Source organism: Gymnoscopelus braueri, assembly GCF_963280865.1.
Source record: "Gymnoscopelus braueri genome assembly, chromosome: 8".
Taxonomy (NCBI): Eukaryota; Metazoa; Chordata; class Actinopteri; order Myctophiformes; family Myctophidae; genus Gymnoscopelus; species Gymnoscopelus braueri.
In genome coordinates this window covers 23,811,275-23,834,330 of record NC_137609.1, presented here as the reverse complement: position 1 = coordinate 23,834,330, position 23,056 = coordinate 23,811,275, and the positions used below count along the sequence as shown (strand labels likewise).

At 43.9% G+C, this 23,056-nt stretch overlaps 1 protein-coding gene across 1 annotated transcript in view; it reads left to right on the top strand.

Annotated features, from left to right (window-relative positions):
* Nucleotides 1-22,978, top strand: part of rnf43 (ring finger protein 43) — an 82,426-nt gene extending 59,448 nt beyond the window's left edge. Inside the window, exons 3-9 of the mRNA XM_080435174.1 lie at nucleotides 14,825-14,899; nucleotides 15,117-15,248; nucleotides 16,831-16,932; nucleotides 17,595-17,765; nucleotides 17,861-17,963; nucleotides 18,052-19,548; nucleotides 19,696-22,978. Of these exons, the coding sequence (XP_080291300.1) occupies nucleotides 14,825-14,899; nucleotides 15,117-15,248; nucleotides 16,831-16,932; nucleotides 17,595-17,765; nucleotides 17,861-17,963; nucleotides 18,052-19,548; nucleotides 19,696-19,721 (2,106 nt within the window). The 3' untranslated portion in view covers nucleotides 19,722-22,978. The remainder of the gene's footprint in view (nucleotides 1-14,824; nucleotides 14,900-15,116; nucleotides 15,249-16,830; nucleotides 16,933-17,594; nucleotides 17,766-17,860; nucleotides 17,964-18,051; nucleotides 19,549-19,695) is intronic.
* The last annotated feature ends 78 nt before the right edge of the window (nucleotides 22,979-23,056 follow it).

The following is a 23,056-nucleotide window of genomic DNA, read 5'->3' as shown; positions in this document are numbered from 1 at the left end:
ATGAACAGTAAAATCCTCAGTGTTATGCACACCAGTGCGTAGTCTGTTCCATTCCGAGGAACCACTATAACCATAGCATCACTATTCTGGGCTAGACATTCTGCGAAAATAGCCGTTCCACAAGCTCACAACGCGTCGCAATGTGACGCGTTGTGAGCTTGTGGAACGGCTATTTTCCCTAAGGGGAAAAATGAGCCGAGCTAGTATAGACCCCTGGGGGATCTCGGTCAATGAAGTATATAGAGGCAAGCACGCTATATTAAAATAAAGTACAATTATCTGGTTGTGCTAGCCCTGCTCCAAGAGAGACGGGCTCAGCCAGACAATTGCACTAAATCTACTTTAATCACTGTGTCCAAACAAGCAGTAAGCCTCCATTCAAGTGGCCCAGTTATGTGTGGCCCAGCCTTCAGCCCTACGGCTGTATTGAATGGTGAATAAACATGTGCCCAGCATGAATAGAAAGCAAAGTCCCTGCAGCCTCTCATTGCTTTATTTAATTACAGATATGTGATGTTCTTTTTTCCCCTCTCCTTCTCCTTCCCTCTTAGCTAGAACGAGGAATAATGGAGCATTCTGTTGTTCTTTTTGTGTGTGATTTCATACTACTTCCTAGGCCTGCCCTCCAGGTAGTCGCATAGGGTGTATCCTGGGCCCCTGTGCTGAGGTCACCAGCTGGTTATGGGAAGAGCTTAATAGACAGGGAAGGTGGGATGGGGGGATATACTGTACTGTGGTGTGCTTTAGCGCTCTCTGTGTGTAACTGGAGGATTAGCTAGCAGAGGAGCAAGCCTTTAACACACGTTCACAGAGAGCCTGCCTTTGTAGAGGCACAACAATAAGAGGAATACTTCAGGTTCCCGTCCTCAATGGGAAAGTGCATTCCTCCCTTCATCACCACTTCAAAAACAAGTGGTGTGCTATGCATGGTTTTTGGGATGGTGTTTTTGTCAGCCCCGGTGGAAAAAAAGCAGACAAAAAAGGTTGGAAAACAAACATTTCCAGTGTGGGCTCCAAATTTAACGTGCCTATTCAGGTAAACAGTTGTGACAGCAGAGGAAGGTGTGGTGATATAAATATGAATACAAATTTCATTTGGTTATTATTAGTTATTTGTATTCTGGAGGAGGAATTTTAGGGCATGGTTGAGATCAAAGCAGTGCTACTGTAAGTGCAGGCTGGTGAAGGGCATTCAGTGTCTTTTTGTTGTTGTTTATGATGTTGAGGGATCACAGTCTTGTAGTCCACAGCCAGCTTGCACACGCTCAGGGGCTTGTAAGTTACAGGTCTGCTGGGTCCAGACTCTAACGATGTGGTCTGCGTCCAAATCCAGAGCATTAGAAAGCCCACAGGTCATAGCCAAACAGATGTCACCTTGACCTGCAGCATTGTTGTCATTGAACGCAGTGCAACGCTGTCATCGGTACAGCCAACCAGGTCTGAGTGATTACAGGAGGCTGTCTTTCCACTCCATTACAAAAATAGGGACGTCAGGTTGAAATTGGTTAAAAACCACAACATATACAGTGATGTTTTTCTCTGGTATTTTTCCAACGCCTGCTCTCTTTTCTAACTATCAATTGAGTGGCACATTGTTCTTCTTCGGCTTTCCCGTCTTCCCTTTTTACAGTTTTTTTCCACAATCTATCTCCACTCCCCCACTCACTTTCTCTCCCTCTTTGAACTGAGACATGGCCTGTGCTCTGCTTTACCACATGAGAGATGAGCAGAGCGCAAGATCTTTTTGGATATGTCCCGTCTCTTTCGAGAAATTATTGTTGTTGTTGTAATTATGGTGTCAGAATGGAGCACAGAGCTGCCGGTGGTCTGCAGGCCGATTTGGGTTTTGTTGACAGCATGACCACAAAACTTTTATATGCAAACAGTGAGATGTCTATGGGGCCATGGAGAAGGAGGCACAGCCTAAAAATAGAAGCAGTTGGAATATCAGCTGTGTGTGTGTGTGTGTGTGTGTGTGTGTGTGTGTGTGTGTGTGTGTGTGTGTGTGTGTGTGTGTGTGTGTGTGTGTGTGTGTGTGTGTGTGTGTGTGTGTGTGTGTGTGTGTGTGTGTGTGTGTGTGTGTGTGTGTGTGTGTGTGTGTGTGTGTGTGTGTGAAATAAAATCTGGTGTGTTAGTGTGCTTATACATGTACTGTATATGTATTGTGTATTATATATGTGCCTATATCACTTGTGCATACTAGGATGGATGTTTATCCGTTTTGCAGAGCGTGAGTGACTCCTTCTGGTATTTGGGAATGCAAAGTGTTTGCGCCTCAAGACGTTCATATTAGCACGGCACATCTCTCACTTGTCATTTCAAAGGGAGCGAGCGGTTTCAGGGATTCGTCAGGGCTTTGTCAGGCTGTCGTCAGTGCTCGGCATGGAGCGAGCTGAGGAAAACGCTGCCCCTAAATATAGAATGCCATGCTGCTCTTGTAAATGATGGGACAGAGCCCAGATGATACCATTCCATGTCAAATTGCTGTTATTAACATACCTCCATCCCCGAAAAGGTTGGGAGTCTGGGAGATACCTCTCGCTGACTCGCGGGTTGTGTGGTATATAGGCTGTGGTACAGTTGGGTGGGGTGTGTGTGTGTGTGTGTGTGAGAGAGGGATATACGCAGGGTGGGACAGCCACGGCTAGGAAGGGTTTAGAAAAAAATAGGAGATTTCCCCAGTGAACACATGTCACGGTGACACTCTCGTCGAACTTGTTAAAATGAGAGAATCTTGATTTCCGCCTTTCATTCCCTGTGCTTTGCTGCCGTCACTTTTCATTTGTACCGGTAAAGTGTTGCCCCTCTTTCTTTACTGTGCCTCTAGAACTGAAGATGTTTTCTCACACAGGATTGTCTGATGAGTGTTCTAATGGCCCTGTAGTTAAAACTGTGTTATATGACTACCTCGCTCTCTCTGATGAATGAGGCTTTCATAGGACAGTAAGTTATTATTACCACAGTATTAGTCCTTTGATCTCCTCGACAGTTTGAAGCCTGGAGTTTTCTTTTTTTTTGTGGGGGTGGGGGGTGGCTTGCGAACATAGCTGTGCAGATGGGATCGGGCCTGGTCTTGCCCTTGCTGGGGGAGTGGGTGCCTGGAGGGGTACGGAAGCACAGGGCCTGTGTGCACCATGAAGTCCTCAGTGTTCATTTAACTCTGAGAGGGTAAAAGTGGACACAAGTGGACCTGTAAGGAGACCCATAATTGTCCATTTGTGTTGTTTTTTACCATCTCAGAGTTAAATGAATACTGAGGATGTTAAGGCGTGGTAGGGCTGTGTGGCTATAAAGTCATGGTCCTTTAGCCATCCAAGAATTTTATGGGTCATTTCATCTTATAGCTTTGAATTGAGTTGTCATTATATTTCATGCTATACAGTATGTGCATAAATAATTACTTATGTCTCCTGTTGATCCCTTTTAGACCAGAATAAAGGAATAAGGATTTCATTGTTTATTTGTCCATACCGAAAAATCTGATCCGACGCGATCTGCATGATGGATGGGGAGCATTTCCATGACTTTTTCTGACCCTAAATGTCGGGAACTTTAAGTTCATCCTCATAAAAAAAAACATTATGCTTGTCTTCAGTGAACATACTCCTGTTTTAAATATAAAGGCAAACAATAAGTGTTGTTAGAAGAGAGAAGAGAAAAAGGTGAAAGATAAAGGGGGAAATTCAGAGGATCATAATAAAGTCCACTATCATCTATCTATTCTAGGTCTATATGAGCACTCTCCATTATGCTTTATCTATACTCTGTCATATGGCGGTGTTGAGTGCCAAAAATGGCTGATCTACACGCTCACAACTGGGTATTTTCAGACACCATGATGTATAAATCAGGCTTTCGTCTCTGTCTCTCTATCTTATTCACATATTGTCCCCAATTCTTCAGCCCATGTCCTGTCTTTCCCAATCCAACTATCCTAGGATATAGTCCCTCTTCTACCCCCCCCCCCCCCCTCCTCCTCCTTCCTCACATCCTCCATCAGGTTTGTCTGGCACGTCTTTGATTCTCATTGTGTGCACGCTGAGCCGCTGGCCCTCTTTAAGATCTACATTAGAATGTTGTTTTTATATAGCAGCAAGCGGAGGCATGTGGAGTTTCTTTTGAACTGCTCGGCAAACAGATGGAGGTTTTCACGCTGCTTTTATGAGATTAAGTGAAACATTCCCGTAAAAAAAATGACATTTCCCTGTTCCCCTTCCTTGATTACTTTCTCTCTGTCTATCTCTCTTGAGTTCTCTTTGCCTTTTCTATATTTATTTCACTATTTCTCCGTCTCTGGTCTCTCTCTGAACATTTCTCTATCTGTGTCTTTGCTTTGTCTGAAAGTGCTGTGGAAGGTAGAGAGCTTTTTGTTACGTATAACTACTTCCCTAGGCAAACAAAGATTCAGCATCTTCCAGAGATCAGAAATAGGCATCGAGCAGGCCTAGCCATTCTTGGTGGTGGAGAGAGTCTATTCCGAACTAAGCAGTGAGCAGGCCTAGTAAGACCTACTAGTGGAGTGTCTATGAAGGAGTGATGACTCTCACCTCAACTAGCTAAACCACTTGAACCCTAGAATCATTAACCACTCGAACATTCGCCAGAAATAGCAGATCTTCAAGCTCACAACGTGTCGCATTGCTAATAGATCTACTATTTTACAGTCAACTAAGTATAGTGTTTAACTGGCTAATGCCAGGTGTGCTTCCTCTCAGACTTTTAACATGGACTTGATGAAGAGGCTGTAATACAGTACCGTATAGTATACAAATTCATATTTAAGTTCATATATCACTATTCACTCATTATTATTATATTACTTTACGATGGCAATTATCAAGGGCGGCTGTAGCTGAGTCGAGAGAGGCCATCTGGGAATCGGAAGGTCGTCGGTTCGCCCCTGCCCCCTAACCCCCCCCCCCCCCCCCCCCCCAGCCCGCCCAGTGTACTGTAGTCTACTAACTACTAACTACTGTATAAGTGTCCCTGAGCAAGACCCCTAACCCTAACTACTCCCTGGGTGCTGTTTTAATGGTATCCACTGCTCCTAATAGTTAGGAAGGGTAAATGCAGAGGACAAATACTTTGTATGTGCAAATGTTCTGTAGCAAATACCCCAACAACAACTAAAGGAGACATGATTAGATTATATAAACAGCTACATATTAATAAAGAATGTCTATCCACTCATGGATATTTTATATTCACTCACCCCACTAAGTTCACTTCACATTACAATGAGCTACTTCAATTATTTTCAGAGGGATTAACCATCAACAGCAGGTGTTTAGCATTCAGTACTTCCACCTTTGGCCTGTAGGTGGCAGTTGTACTGTGGACAGTCGGACTGTGCATGCTGTCTATTGTGCAGCCAGCCCAGCACCAAGTTGCAACAGATCCTCAATTAAAGGAAGCATAAAATATTATGAGACTTTATAACTGTAACATCTCTGCTGTCAGTATGAGTTATTACAGTCTGGTTACAAGCTGTTTGTATATCAAGTCTATCCAGGCCTAGTTGACTTTTTTTTCTCCAACTGTTCAACCTTTTTAAAAATGTTAACCGTGTAACAAATACTGCACCTAATATCAAAGCTTTTCCACTATATTCAAAATGTCTTTAAAATTAACCACAAGGAAGTGGTCCATCTTATCTTAATGAACAGACAACATTGACCTTGAATGAAATCCCTTATAGCTGATATCAGTGATGTGTTGATTGAGTGGTTACAGAGAATGTTGTGCATTGGTGTCATCAGATGATAGTGAACCTACTGGGGAATGGAACTTAAAATGTATGCGTTGATTGAATGATGATGTACAAGATGATGTTGGTGAGTCCATTCCTGCAAAGCTCACCTTTTTTACATCAGTGTTTCCCAAACAATGGGTCAGGAGGACCTATTTTCATGGGCCGCGAGTAAATGTCCCTTTTTACGTTTCCTAGATAGATATTGTTATTATTTTTATAAATATAACATTATTTTCAAAAGATTTTTCCCACATTTTAAATAAAAAAATCATTTTATTTTTTATTTCTGAAAAGAATAATACAATTTCAACCAAAACTGTGAAAATACCGTTGTGAGCTTGTAGATCAGTTATTTTCACAATTTCTTTATATAGGACTTAAAGGAATATTTCACTTTCAAATAAAATAAACATTAAAAAAATATATTTAAAAAAAATGAAAGAAGTTATGGCAAAATCACGGCCCCCTCACACATTAGTAGGACACTCTAATGCGTGAGGGGGCCGTGATTTTTCCATTACTTTTTTCATTTATTTTTAATATATTTTTTTAATGTTTATTTTATTTGAAAGTGGAGTATCCCTTTAAGGTTAATTTCAAAATGTATTATTTCAAGTTCGGGACCCAGTGAGACAACAAATTTATCTTTTGGGTCTGGAGCTGAAAAGGTTTGGGAAACCCTGTTTTGCATCATCTCAACACCTCAGCTTCATTTTCAGAGAGTCACAGTGCTGTTGTACATGTATGTTTGTGTGGGTCTGTGTGTGTGTGTCTGTGTGTGTCTGTGTGTGTGTGTGTGTGTGTGTGTGTGTGTGTGTGTGTGTGTGCGTGTGTGTTTGCTCTGCAGAAAGACATGGCTCACTGCACGGCCTGTTCCAAGAATGAATTCCTGGAGGCTTACAAGAGCTGTTGAATGAGACGGAGGGCTCAGGACAGGAATGGTGGGAGGGAGAGGGGGAGGTAGGGAAAGGGAGAGATGAGGAAGGAGGGAGGGAGGGAGGAGGGGTAACTGTTACATGCTGTAGGAGGGGTGGCAGGCTCTCACTTACAAGCCTGATTAAATAACAGGATGCTTTATGAAAACAAGAACATTATCTGCCTCTTAAAAGGCCGGGAAAGGCCCTCTAATTGGCTTCCCCTTAGTCTCACAGTTGCCGCCCCATTGGTGGGAGAAAAAAGTATGGCTTCTGCCAGCCTCTAGCCACAATGTGAAGCTATGTGGATCTACGTCTCTCTCTCTGTGTCTCTGTCTCTGTGTGTGTGTGTGTGTGTGTGTGTGTGTGTGTGTGTCTCTCTCTCTCTCTCTTTCTCTCTCTCTCTCTCTCTCTCTCTCTGTCTGTGAAATATCTTTCCGCCGGTTATGGTCTCATCAGCTTTATAGGAATGTATCAACATACTGATACTCTGGCTAAAGAGAATTTCCAAGTCTAAAAGAGATATCTTGTCCACTCAAAGGAAGGCCATTCTTCCCCCTGAATCTCTTGATTGGGTGCAATACAAACAATAAATAGATAGTGGCCCCTCTGTGGGATTGGATAGTTTCTCATGTGGCGACTTTCACAGCCAAGGCTTTAAGGCCCTTCAAATGTTTGGAGGAGAGTGAGAAAAAACAGCTGGGAAGCTGGTGTTTGGATTAAAAGGCCCAGTCAGTCAGTGTGTGTTTGTATTCTAGATCAGAACAGAGTCAATATTAACCAGGGATCCAACACGTCTGTCACTGCCTTGCTACATAGCTGTATTTGAACTCCTAGCTAAATTGGGATTCACCCCTAGTTAATTTAAAAATATATATTATTAAGTGTTTCCTCCCAAATGTATGCTATGTCATTATAGCTATTATTTGCACCGGTGATGACAGTAATGCTGAATTTGTAGGCCTACTCTATCGTACAATGGTTTCTCACACCGAATATAGCAGATATGCAAGCTCACAACGCATCATGTCACAACAAAGTATAAATCAGACTTTATATGTCTCTAATTTGAGAATTTTTATTATATTATTATATTTCAGTTGTGTTGCTTGAGCAGAACTGTTGATAGCTGTTGTAACTGACTGCACGTGCATGCGACTTGGGCCTAAGAATGCTGCATTGTGTACATTACATATTCTAACCCAATATGTGTTAATTCTGTTAAAGTGGTTACACACTCTGGGTTAACAACTCTCAACCCGTGTTCCCATTTTGGGCATGTCCTTGTAGGGGAAAATGATATAAGAATAAATCCTACCAAAATAGTTTAAAATAGTTTGAATTAATCATTGAAAATAGCAGATCTGCAATCTCACAACACATTGCTATTCATCATACTCAAAGAGTCTCCTATCGGATACTCCGCCGGTCATCAAATTATTGGCTTAGAAATGCAACAAAAACAAAACATTCTCCATGAATTCAAGGCTTCATGGCGTGTGTAATTGATAGAAAACTAGAAAAAGTGCTCCTCGGAGCACAGGTCTCCGCCAGGTCAGGTAGGTTATTGTGGGGCAGCAATGTTCGGAATTAGCCAATCAGGATGGAATATGAAAAATTGGACGGAACCATCTTGATCACTTGACTATATGTGTACCGATTTGCATGATGTTTGAATTTGTAGGAGTAATATAAAAAAGAAAAGTGTTGCAAAATTGGCCTCCTGGTGGCGCTATAATAGGGCAATGTTAAAAGGGTGGTATTTGTTCTTCAATGTAGTGCGAATGTGCGTGCAAAGTGTCACCACAATCGGACGCTGCATTCATGATTTGTGGCATTTTGTTCAAAACGGGCCACTCCTGCAAACTTTAGATGTCAATGTTAGCCAATCAGGATGGAATATGAAAATTTTAAAAGATCCATCGTGATCACATGACTATAGAGATCAAGTGCATCGATGTACGTGAAATTTGGATACATTCTGAAGGCTTAATATAAAAAAAAAGTTTTACATAAGTCGGCCTCCTGGTGGCGCTATGAAAGGCAAATGTGAAAAATGCGGGTCAGTTGTTTTTCCTTGGCCTCTAGGGAGTGTGCGTGCAAATTTTCATGCAGATCGGTGCAGTTATAGTTAAAAACACAAATCGTCCATTTATAGCGCCACCATGAGGCTGATTTGAACATTTTCAAGTGACATTTCTTCCTCGGCCTAGCGGGAATATGCGTGTGAAATCTCACGGAAATCGCAAGCTGCGTTCATGATTTGAGGCATTTTGTTAAAAACGGAGCAATCCTGCAAACTTTGGAAGCCAACCTTAGCCAATCAGGATGAAATATGGAAAATTGGACAGATCCGTGTTGATCACATGACTATAGAGATACTGTGTACTGATTTGCGTGATGTTTGGATAAAATCTGTAGGAGTACTGTCAAGAAATGTGTTTTGCAAAAAGCGGCCTCCTGGTGGCGCTATAAAAGGCTAATTTGAAAAATTTGGGGCAGAGGTTCTGCTCTGGCATCCAGGGAGTGTGTGGGCACAGTTTCGCTGCAATCAAGCCAACGGTGCCGGAGATTAGCTGTACACAAAATGACAGAATGACGGACACACGGACGGACGGACGGACACACGGACGGACGGACACACGGACGGACGGACAGGGGGCAAAACATACTCTCTCGCCATGCCTTTCGGCCTGGCGGAGACAATAAGTAATTTTTTCTTCCCTTTTAAGTTGTTAAATTAACACTGATGGCTGTACTGTGTGTCACTGTGTACACTTGTTTTTCACTGCATGGCCTGATCCAGAACACACTGTCATTACTTTGATGCTTGTTGCCTCCAGCCTTAATGTATCATACATTAGTGTGGAAGGTCACATGGTGGCGTGCGTGGAATTGGGTACTGGCCTCTTGGCTCCATCATCACTGCTGTCACCAGCAACCACATCAGGTTGATCTGCACCCCCACCCCACCCCCACGCAACCGGCCCTCTCTGCCAGGCCCTTTGATGTATCTAGGATGTGTGTAGCAAGTGATAGTGTATCAGATGACGCTGGCCTTTTCTCTGTCACCTTGTGCTTTGCATTTCAAATCTGTGTCAGACCGGGCAGCCACTGCCAGGGTAGGGAGGATAGATAGATTGAAGGAAAGGTGTGTGCGTGTGCGTGTGCGTGTGCGTGTGCGTGTGTGCGTGCGCGCGTGTGTGCGCAAGTGCAAGGCCCTTACCCGTAAGTGTCAATGCAATGTCCCCAAAGGTTTTGCAAATCCAACATGTGTGTTGTACGTACAATACCACCTAGCACTCAAGTCAGGCTGGATAAGAGCTAAGTGCCTAAATTGTGTGTGTTTGTTTGGAAAAGACAGAGAGCCAGAGGGGAAAAAGTAACCTAAAGAGAGAGAAAGTAGGACATTTAATTTGTGCCCAGGGTTTTTCCAAAGGTTGGAGCACAGTTCTGTAAATGACCTCTCCTACCTCCAGACAGGCAGATCACATTCATAACTTTTTCCAGTGAGTGTCTCTTTAGCAGGGGATATGGCCACGTCCAGGTTCAGGAATATGTGTGTGTCTGTGCTCGCGAGCACGCGGGCGTGTGTGTGTGTGCCAGGATGAATGGGAGGAGGAGTATATGATTCAGACCCACCCCTCCAGGCTCAGTACTTTCCTGAGAGCGCAGAGTCTACTTACCTGCCCTGACATGCCAGCCGGGCCCCTCCTGGCCCCCCCGCTCCCCCCGCGGCCCCACATCAAAGCACCCCTGTGAGTAATGGATACCCATTGGAGGCCACACCCTGCCTTGCTCCAACCAACTCAAACTGCTGCTGAGCCAGTGTCAAGCACCCGGCAATCAAATGCGCACGCACGCACACACACATGGACGCACGGACGCACACACGCACATGTACAGTATAACACATTTTCATTAACTGATTATGAAACCTGTTGCTGATTGGCTGTATTCAGTATTATACAAGTGATGGCAGAAAATCAGACCTCTAAGTCACCAGTGGGGGTCGCTTGCCCGGCCGTTGCTCTCATGACAAATCATTCTCACATGTTCTTCAAGGAGGACCACACAGTAGGGATGCACAGTATATGAGAACTGAGAACATTTGCCCAGTTAACCAGGGTGTCCCCAACCGCCACCTGCACCTGTTTCCAATGCCACTCCTGCAGGGCCGGCCTGCTTCTCATTTAGCCATGTGGTGTTTCCCAGTGCTTCAGTAATGGTTCCAGTGTGCCGGCCCAACGAGAGAAATGACAGAGCAGCGAATCGCCCTCAGACTTGTAGGCCGAGAGCTCTGCACTCTGTCATTAGACATTTTAATGCTCTCAGCACCACCGCCTGCTCTCTCTCTCTTCTCTCTCTCTCTCTCTCTCTCTCTCTCTCTCTCTCTCTCTCTCTCTGTCTCTCTCTGTCTCTCTCTGTCTCTTTCTTTCCGTCTGTCTGGCTGTCTGTCTGTCGCTCTCTCGCTCTCTCCCTCTCTCTCACGCACACGCACACGCACACACACATAGACACAAAACACTTTCACTCTATATGCCTTCGCATTTCTATTGACCTTTCCAGTTCCATGCACAGTGAAAAACGGGTTCGGTGCTCTGCGCCGACGGTATTGTTCTCTTAAAATCGGTCAAACCCATAAAACGTTGTGTAGATCCTTTGTCGGCCCGTGCTCTGAAGATATAGTCCTGTAATCATAGATTGCAGGAGTGTGTATGTGTGCATGTGTATTATTTTCGCCCTCTCCTCTTTTCTTTTTGTAACACTGGAACATGGCTGCAGATGAAGAGAAGTCACCACAGCATTGCTCTGCCCTGTGCACCACATAAAACCAATGACAAACTGTGACATGTTAACGGGCAAAGTGATCTTGTCAGGCGATGGAAAACCATGGCTGTGCCGCTGTGTGAAATAAAGACATGAGAGTAGAGGACTTTTTCTTTTTCTGCTCTGTCAAGAACACAGAGTGATGCCAACCCCCAGCTCAGAGACCACAGTTGGCCAAGGACAGAAACAAACGGCACAGACTGGACTCGTCCTGTGCCGGCCACCCAACACCGCTAGAGCAGGCACATCCGGATGATATGAGAATAAAACATGGAGATACTGTTGTGCTAGGTGACTGTAGGCTGCACAAGGCCATGTGTACACCTGATGGTGAATGCGCGTGTGAGCACGTGTGTGACAGAGAGATTCTAATAGGTATGTTTCTGTCTAATATTTACAACCACTGGGATTCGCAGAGGGCCAGAGGGGATGTGAACCTGCTCATCCTGTTGCTAGCGGCTATCAGCGTCACGTAGGGGAGAATCTACTGAAGTGATTCCAGGCGGTGACACGGAACTCAGAAAAGGTCATCCACGTGAGACAGCCACGGTGCGCTGGGTCAGCCAAAAAGCCATCAAAGACAGTAGTAAAAGTACTGTGTATTTAAATAATAAAAAATAAAAAAAGATTGTGCGCTAACAGTTTGGCAAGCTTTGTTGATGATGTCTTTTACTGAGCCGCAACCGCTTCTGATGTCATCAGTGGAGGTGTATTGTTTTACCCCCCCCCCCACCGCCACCACCGCCACCACCAAAAAAAAAGGCCAGCAGCTATCTGATCTAGTGTGTCACGCTGTATCTCATGAGGATGGATGATTGCTAAACCGCAGTGATGTCTATTACAGTTACAACCATAACAAAGCTGGAATGTCGAAACATTCGCTCTGGCACTCCTTTTAATTGTCTTGTTAGAGTCAGACGTGACTCTTTCATGGGACCATTAAAAGTTAAATATATCTCCGTTAATCATGCTATGGGCTCTTTCTGTCTCTGCTTCCGGGAGAGTGGCCTCATGGAGGCTTTTGGGTTCGGGCCAAAGTGGGCGACCACGTTGCGGTGCTACAGCACTGCTTCTAATACTAAGATGACATAATAGGACCCGGACAGTTATTTCAGAAATACATTATGATATATTCTAGAAATGGCTACTGTGGTCCCCTCAGTCTCGAATTCTGTGGTCAAGGCTATTTAAAAGTCTTTTACAGTTTCAAAACACATGCATGTGTACAGTATGTGTATGTGCATGCATATGCATGTGTGTATAAGCGCAAGTGTGTGTGTGTGTGTGTGTGTGTGTGTGTGTGTGTGTGTGTGCGTGCGTGCGTTTCATTGTACCACAAGCGTAGTCTTCCCTGCATTTATTACCACGATTAGAGGACATATTGGCTTCATGCTGGCTTGGGAACTTTTGAACCCCAGGTAAAAGCATATTACCACATGTCACTGATCCAGCTTTTCTCTCTTATGCGACCGCACCCCATTTAGTCCCATGTGTGTGCTACAATTACTGTTCTGACAGAGAGTAAGGCTGTTGCACCAGAGCTGGATGCAAGATCAAAGAGAATGTTATTTTTTTTATTTCTTTTATTTTTTTTTTACTCTCAACTCTGTCTCACTATCAAAATGTTACCCTTTGAAATACTACCAGTGGATCCTCTTTAGGATGTTGCTAGATACTATGCGCTCACACCCAGGCCATGCACATTCAGGCAAACATATAGATTTGTGCACATACTCATGCACAGCATGCACAATAAATAACTCTTCTCACCCCTCAGTATTTCCATAATGCAGTTGGAGGAAATAAGCGAATGGTTGAAGTCGTATGGTTGTTGTATACAAAGAAAAGGTGTTCTCTTCCAAGTCATGCATTGACTTTCTCCTGTTTGAAGTGCTAAGTTATCCGAGTTCAATGATGCCATTCCACCAAGGAGGTTTCTCATTAACTTGTGATTAATGGGTCGACTAACTATATGATGTCTTTCCTGCAAATTCTTATGTAAAAGCATTGATGTACCAGTACACTGTAAAATCCTGAGTGTTAGTTTAACTCTTAGAGCACCGGTACCGGTCCATTTGGTTCCATTTGTATACTATCAGAGGTATAAATGGGTTTGGGTCCATTTGGTTACATTTGTACTTTCTCAGAATTAAACTAACCCGCAGGATTTTTCTGTGTACGTGTGTCTGTCTATGGATGTTCATGCATGCATATATTACATTTGAGTGTGTGTGAGTCTATACAGTACATTTATGCTTTGGCTCCTCTCTGCTATGGGCTACAGTAGGCTGGGAGTCACTCTTTGGCGTGTTGGGTTTGACCCGGGTGATCAGTTGTTTAAACTTGCGGCTTCTCTTTACTAAAGAGCATTGGCAGTGATGTCAACCCAGTGGGCGCATCATGTGATGATATGTGGATGAAAGAGGTGCTATTAGTTTTTTCTCTGCCTTTCGGTGATGCTCACAAAACGTCTCTTTGCTTTTGTAGAGCATGCCCCTACAGCACTGTAGGAGCCAATGCAAGCACTGACACTCTGACAAGATGGGCCTGATAGGTTGTTGTCTTCAGACTGACATTGGTCCTGTAATGAAGGAGTAAGTCAATAGTCATTAGTTCAGGGTCATGTTCTCCAACAACTGTTGTACAGTACAACCTTTTTTTGTTTAGGTGGCTAAAAAGGAGATGACTAATGTGTGGCCCATCTCTGCTGCCTGATATCCTTGATGTCTTTGTTTATTATTGTTGCTTTTTGGCATATTTCATTTTCATTTGATGTGTGGCGAGGCAGAATATATGAAATAACAGGGTATGTGGAAAAGTGGTTGGTTTGAACCCACATCAATGTTGATTTACATGAATGTCTTTTAGCCCAGTGAAGTTGCCCCACATTGTTTCTTTCCTTCCTGTCCATCGTGCAATCCTTCTCTCTTCTTTACACGGTCCTCTCTTGCTTTTAGATGCACTGCCCAACACAGAACACAGCAGGTTTGCACTAGGGTCTGTGGATATCCACTAATATGCTCTCTAGTCAAAGCCTGTTTTCTAGAGTCAGGTTGGACTGTGCAAGCAGAGCTGTACTTTGGCCCTGTAGTGAGGTCATGAGATTGTGGCATGACTGCCACCTAGTGATGGCACCACAAAGTGAGTTGAAAGGCATGACGTGTTCCTTAACATCCCCCCCAGGTGTCCATGAACTTTCCCCTAACTAACTGACTTCGGAAGGATGTTTGCTCCTCACTTCCGTCAGATCCATGGATTTGAATGACAGACTTCTGCGTACTTGAAGTGTGAGAATTTTGACATTCTTCCTCTAATATGTTTCTTTCAGGCTCGCCTGTTTATAGAGAGAGGAGCTCAGGCTGTCATCTTTGATGTCACTGATGATGACAATGCTGCTATTGAGGTGACTATTAAAGCACAACTACAAAAAGAAACTACTAAAAGAAAATACAGGAATTACTGAATATAATAATTATTCTATTCTGATCCTATCCTGATGTTCTCTTCTTTTTCTCTCCGTTGTCCCATGTTGATCATGTCATAATTTCTTCAAAACACACACACACACACACACACACACACACACACACACACACACACACACACACACACACACACAGCTGCGTGACACAGACTCACTGCCTCATCCAGTGGTACTGGTGAAGGCTGAGGATGCTGGGGAATTGATGGGTTTCGTGAGCAGGAACGAGGAAGCCAGAGTCCGCATTGAGATCATGATGGAGTCTAAATGGGTAAGGCTAAATTACAAAACATTATTAAACCAGTTTAAACTAAGAAAATAAAACTGACCAAACTAGGTGGACTTGGAGCTCTTCTAAAAGATGGTTTTGACCTTAATCGTGTGACAGCAACTAACAGACTTTATACATTCTGCACCAGTCGAAGCTGGAGCATATTACTTTGGAGCAACCAACGAGACAATGGTGCAATGTGCTTTGGGGATACAGAGCAGGGCATACGCACCACCAGGGTAACATGTCTGTTTTGGAGGGGTCCCTGTGTCACTTTGAGGACACTTTGGAAAAAGGGGTTGGATGTCCTAAACTAGCTGAAGTCCTGGGCCCTGTGGATGCCGAAAGCCCTCTGGCAAATAATGATTTGAACTGTGGATTAATTGTAAAGTTTGCATGGCAGAATAGGAGGAGCTGCTGGCTCTGAGATAACCGACTGGCTTATGCCAAACATTATATATGATTTGCTACATGTCTTCTGCCCCCTGGTGGAATACCTATGCTCTGCATGCCTTTTGAGTGCTTTGAATGGGATGATCCAAGATGGCTGCTTGCAAGTAGTGCCCTGCATGTTGTTTTGAAGGGACATTAAAAACAAAAATGTTATGGTACTGTATTGTTGCATACCACAATGCAAACTAAAAAGGTTTCTGTTTGGAAAAGTAAATGAACCAAACAAATTCAAAGCCCTAAATGTCCCAAATGTTATGAAAAGAACATGTTGTGATCAATAAATTGCCAATAGGCTACCTGATGTATCACATTTTGTCAAAAGGCCTAATAAGCACTTCAAATTCAAAGAATTATAATGTTCTGTCTATTATTCCTTGGGGTGGGCTTTACAGGGGTAACGTTAGGCAACTTTCTTTTGTTGTGCACAGAGTCACGGTGTCAGTGTCGACCATACAGAGAGTGTGTGTGTTTCGTGTGGTGTGTACTAGAGACGAGCACAGGTTAAGAACCCTTTGGGCCCCTTGGTATTAACACTATAGGGCCTCCAAACCTACCTTGCTTTGCTGGTTCGCAATGTAAAAAGTGGCACAAATGGGAGAGAGAACTCATACAGGATACAGAATAAACAAGTGAAATTGGAATTGATGACACAAAGAAATTAGCAGACAAAATTGTTACTGGTCTGGAACACTATACATTTTAAGCTGATAAATGGGTTCTCTCTCCTGGTTGGAGAGAGCTGGAGAGAACCCTGTTTCACTCCATAGCAATGATTCAGAATATAGAGCTTTATCTTTTCACCAAAAAAAGAAAAATCCCCAAGAGGACAGAATCAGGAAAAATATTATTTTTTAAAGTGCTACTGATAATCATGATAAACTAATCTTGAATTAAACATTTAAAAACCACCACCATTACCCAGACCTGCGTGGCACCAGACCAGAGGAGACACTGTTTCGTATACCCAAAGCAAACGAAACCAAGGCAATGTTATTGCTCTGAGTTGTGGTTTGGTGCTTTGACTCTTATCTTCCTATTTCTTATCATCTTGTGGTACTTATTGTGTTATGTGTACGAAATGAAATAATCACCATATTTGCTTCTTATCTTTCTCTTTCTCCTTCTCCAGCCCCATTATGATGTGGGTATTGTGCTCACCATAGTCCTGGCCATTGTGACCATTGTTCTGATCTTTGCTTTCCGCTACAAGTGCAAGTCCAACCGAACCTGGGTGAGTGAACACAGTAGGGGGTGCAGGAGATTATGTAGACATTATGGAAATTATAAATGTGAAGCAGAGCAGTGCAAAAAAAACAGAGAAAAAGTAAGAATCTTGAAAATTAGAAAACTTGCCCCAGAAGATTGCGCAGAAAAAATATATATATTTGGGGAAAGAACAAAGGTCTTCGGGATCGGGACTCGAACCCGCGACTCGCTGTCAGGCTGCATTACTTGTGTCCGCTAGTGAGGCTAGTGTATATGTACCGGTGTGTGTGTGTACACACACACACACACACACACACACACACACACACACACACACACACACACACACACACACCACAGACTGTTTTGTATTACAATCAATGTCTCATTGAAATGGAAATAGATTATTGAATCTTGATTGAATTCCTGCATAAAGGCGGTTACACACCGGCGAATATGTGAATATACGCAAAATTCGGACTCGTTCCGAATAATTAAAAGACGCTTTTTTCGTTCCGCGAAACTGATGTGGAAGCTTGCATTGACTTTATAAGGTTTTAAAAAATAAAACGTATTATTCGCATGAAAAAAATCGCCCCGGTGTGTAAGGACCTTAAGAGTTGTTGTTTGTTCTTTTTGCTGTCTAGAAGGCATCTCTTATTCTGTCCTGTCCTCGTCTGCATTCAGGACTCAGTCCATCAGCAGACAATGCGAGCCATCAGTCGCCTCGAGACCAAAACCTACAGTTCCCAAGGCTGTGCAGGCTCACAGCGCCACCGTGGGGCCTGGGGGTCTGCCAGCAGCTCAAACTCCAGCCCTGTCTGTGCCATCTGCCTGGAGGAGTTCCTGGATGGACAGGTAGGAAGAGATGTGGGAGCTACATGGAGAATGGTCTTCTTAACAGGCTTTAAATCATATTTTTAACAAATGTGTTGCCCCCCTCCCCTTTAAAGGATCTGAGGATCATCTCTTGTGCTCACGAGTTCCATAAGGGCTGTGTAGACCCCTGGCTGCTGCAGCATCGCACCTGCCCCCTCTGCATGCACAACATCATGGGTAATAAAACATCAAATAAACTGTTCTGTTATTGCTTTGACAGTAAGTATTACATTGTGTTGACTTACTGTAATGCTGTGCTCCACAGGGACAGAACGCCAACCCCAGAGAAGCAGACTCCAGCAGACACCAGAGCACAGCCAGGGCTTCCTGCATCCCCAGCCTTATGCTGGCCCACACAACCACCCCTTCCCCCAGCATGCCATCCCCTTCTCCATGAGGCCCCACTACCCTCGTGGACCATCTGGACCCTACCCCTCTCTGGGCCACTACAATGGCTCTTCTCCCATGGACACGCAAACTTTGCGTTTTCTTTCCAGCAGGGGCCTTGGCTGTGGCTACCACCTCCCTGCAGAGGGCCCTGGGAGGCCCCATAGGATAGGTAGCACCTGCAGGAATTCCACACATCATTATACCCCTCGCCGCTCCTGCCACGCTCATCGTTCATCTTGCCCGGCCCAGCGCAGCGCTTCCAGCTCAAGGCTGCACCATGTGGCCTCTTCCACTCCTCAGACCCGTGGCCCTGCTGGCCCAACAGGCCACAGCCGGCAGGATGAAGGCAGCTGTTCTGGTGGCAGCTACCGAACGGAGCGCAGCGGCTACCTGGCCGACGGCCCAGCCAGTGACTCCAGCTCGGGGCCGTGCCACGGTTCGTCCAGCGACTCAGTGCTGAACTGCACTGATGTGTCTCTGCAGGGGGTCTATGGCAGCTGGTCCACCTTCCGTAGTTCTCTAAGTAGTGACTACGATCCGTTTGTGTATTACGGGCCAGGCTCTGGCCACGTCCCTCGCAAAAACAGTCTGGAGGCGGGGGCCCAGGCCCGGCCGAGGTCTCTGGATTCTGTGGTGAACAAAGCAGGCTGCCCTGAAGAGCAGCCGCAGACTGTGTTTAGCCATGTCCATTACCACCGCCACAGACACCACCACTATGAGGAGGGGGAGCCTGGCCAGGGCCCCGGGAGGGGCTCAGATGAGGAGCAAGGGGCCACTGCCCAAGCTCTGGACAAAGACTCACCCTTATGCCCTCTTAAGCACAGCCCCTGCCACTGCCCCAAGGCAGACCCCACAGACAGGCCCAGCCCTGCGACAGAGGTCCAAGACCATGACCCCAGCGGCCCCCCGGGACCTCCGGTCCTGGTATCCCCAGTCCCCTTACAGCTCCAGCCCCCCTGCTGCCACCAAGGCCATGGTCACGGTCACCCCCACAGGAGGAGTGGACGGTTGGGCGCTTGTATGCTCGACGGCCCTTCTGTTCGTTTCCACCAGAGCCTGGACCTGCAGGAGGACTGTAGCATCCACATCCACTACGGCCAGGGCCCCAGCTACTGCTGCCCACCTCCTGACTTGCCCCCCGCCCTGTTACCTGTGCCCCTCATTCTGGACTCTGGGGGCATGGAGGACTGGCCCTGTTGCGGGGGAGCCCACGTGGTGTGGAAAAAGCGGGTGCAGCAGGCCCATTCGGAGCCACAGCTCCTGGGGCCGGGAGGTTCCATGGACAGGCCTCCCTGTAGGTTTCACCACAGCCCTGTTGCCGACCGCAACACAGACATTTGTTTATACTGCGAAACATTACACCATAATCAGGGTGAGTGACTATCGGGGATTGACTTTTATTTAACATAAGTGGTCCCTAGAGACACTGTATTTCCATAGAAGCTTTTGTATTGTATTCTGTTTGTATTCCTAATATTTTGAATGGTAAGTGAAATATTGTTTTTATGTGCATCCACAGGATCAGAAGAGGAGTCTGGTGTGTGAGAATTTTTTCTATCCCCCAATGTCACGCTGCTACACAGGAGCCAGAATGGACAAGCCTCTCATTGGCCATCTCTGTCATGTCTTCCAAATAATTCCACAATAATACTTTAGTTCAAGTTTTCCCCAAATCTCTCCCAGGATTCAAAGCTCAGATGTTGAATTTTTTTTTTTAATATTAGGTAGATATTGATTAATCAGAGATAACGTTCATACCAAAATAATAAGTATGATACAGTGTATTATTGAAACTCTGGGATAATACTACAGTATGTGCTGTATACATAATGTTATTGTTTTATATTGAATTATTTCGATATTTGAATACTGGGAGGTGGTCGGAAAACAGTTCATACATCACAAAGGGGAAAATGTGTTTTGTGTGTGAGAGTGTGTGTGTGTGTCTGTGCACGCCTGTGCACGCACGCACACGCATCTCGCATGCTTGTGTGCGCATGTGTGTTTCACCTTGTTTTAAGTCAATTATAGGAAGACTATTCAATACCATGATATTGCATGTACCCATGCTCCTTGGTGACAACTAAAGAATGATCCTTGCTTAAGCCTGATTTATACTTCGTATTATGATGGTTTTGCATGCTAAAAATAGACGATCTACAAGCTCACAACATGTCACAGATGCAGTGCATTAGATCTGCTATTTGCGGTACGTGACTCCATTGTATGACGGAGCATAAATTAGGCATTAGGGTCTTGAGTCCTTGTGAGCGAGTTTCCATTTCTGCATTGCTCATTGACGAAGCAACTTGATTTATCTCACAGGTACTAATTTTTTTGTCTCCCTTTGCTGAGTTTTGATCTCAGCTGAGAGAAGATTTTCTCTCACGCCTACCTCAACTCAGATTCCTAAACATACCCTACAACATGTGGGGTCCTTAAAGGTACTGCTGTAGTAAATTGAACCTAACCACGTAGCTCCCCTAGCCTCAGTAAGAAGCATTCTTCTTGACTCTATGCGTTGTCCAAATTGAAAGAATGGTTGTACCCTCAGCCCCTCAAACAATGAGCATTCTCAGAGGTTGCTGAGCCTAGCATGGGCCTTGTATTCATTATTTCATTAATGGCAGCTTTTTTCATCTGACTTGTGTTTGTGTTTTGGTTCAGTTTTTAGTCTGTAAATGTATCTTTTATGAACCAATTTGACTGAATTATGTCATCATCATTATCATCACATTGCCTTGCTCCTGTCACTTCTCTTGCCAAATGGTTACTTCTTATATGTTTGACCTAAGTGCTTTTCTTGAAGGGGGTCGTTGGAGGAGGAGGAGGAAACCTCCTCTTTAGTGAGTGAGTGAGGAGCATTCATCCTTGTTCTTGCGTCCTTGCCCTCCAGTGCCCATTCAACCTTACACTCATATGTCACGTCCTTCAGAAAGGATATACTTTCCCACTTTCTTCCAGCAGCTAAAGCTCTGCAAGGATGTTCTTGAACATTGCAGCCATAGACAAATACATAGAGTAGCAACTATGTATAACATAACTGGAGTAAAGCCATGCTTGATAGACTTCACAGTACCTAAGCATCAATTAAACACCTGTTTAATGAAAGGTTGGTGTGGTCAGTTAAGCACTTTTCCGTGATTTCTGACTTCAGTGGGCAGACCCTGAGAAAGATCTCAGGAACAATCAAACACTGGAAAAGATTTAAATAAATCATATACGTAACACCCCTATTGGAGGAACTTTACCATGATAAATGTAAAGGTATCTTTCCCCAATATTGTGGTTAATGCATTAAAGGAAAAGCCCACCTTACAGAATATGCCTTTTTAATGATCATTGACAGTTTCATAAATGGTTAGAAATGTGGGCAACTGCTCTTGTAAAGAAAGAAACTTGAGAATCGAGGTTTAATTTTTAATGGCCCTCTGGGAATTTTCCTAGGGTTCCTAATTAGCTACTCGGGTATGGACCTTAAATGTAACCACATTCAAGGAAATGGTTCCATTTAGCTCATGCAGTGACCAGAAAGGTGCCCTGCTGTTTGATAAATGAAGCCATTCCAAAATAGTCTCTTTATGACTTTACAAGATTCTTATTCAATACAAAATTAAGTTGCAACAGTTCTCGGCCATACGGAGAAATAGCATATACGATTTCTGTGTCATGGTGGAATTTCCCTTAAAAAAGGTTCAGTTAAAATGTGAAAGGAGACTATCTTTTTTTCTGCAGTCAGACTGCAGGACAAACAGCAGACAAGGAGCTCTTGTGTATTTTATCAGAGCTGGTAGCACTTACAAAAGCTTACAGGAGTTGTTTAGCTATTCAAGTAATCCTCTGTGTAACTTATATTCATAAGTTTGATTTTTTATTTGCCATTGTGCTGTCTATAACACATGCGCCTTATTCATTCAGATCTCACATCCTGATGAACTGAAGTACTTTTCATGATCCAAAAATCAGTGACTTAGCAATATACTAAGCTCTTACTTATCTAACCAAAGAAACTCTTGAATACAGTGAACTTACAGAAGTACTTGTCTTGTGCCTTACGGTCCTCTTTCAACCCTTTCCCTGAATCATAAATAAATGTTTTGGTTCAAGTGGAAATAATTTTGCAGTGAGAATTGAGGACAATCATACAGTAATTTGCCACTACAGCCCCTTGTGCTAATACCTCATTTTGAATGTGTCTCAAAACAGTCTCTCCAGCTAAATCATCAGGTTTTACTTGTATGTTATTCATTATGCCAAGAATGGTCTGCTGGACAGAGCTGAAAATGACTGAATTACCAGCAGCACTTTGGCTTCAAAATATTAATATTAAATATTAAGTTAAACATAAACATTCTCAAAGCATTGAATTCAAACAAGCCCACAACCATCTGCACATGAAAATAGCATTTAAATCATGTCCTGTGTAAGGTCTTTCTCTTTGTATTTTTGTTTTGAAAGAATAATGAGCTGAAACTGCCTTTTTTTCTAATAGAGTACAATCCCTCCAGAAATGTAAGGGATCTGTCAGTATATTTTGGATACTTTGTGTACAAAAAGAGAAAGACAAAAGCAGAAATGAAATAGTGTTGTATTTTATATATAATAGAACATTTCAATATGGTGACATGTCACTAATATATTTATTTACTAATATATTTATCCATTTTTGTCCAGGTCTGAAACGGTGGTTTCTGTATAGAATGTAACTATATGAAACTAGTGCCATCACAGATGTATCAACCTGGCTTCATTCCAATTATATGCAAATAAATTATTTTGAAATAAATCCTGGGTGCTGATTTTGTTGGGTAATATAATCTACAGGTCTCACAGCGTAGAGTTGCCTCTTCTTCTGCCTTGCTTGGAAGTTGTTATAAACC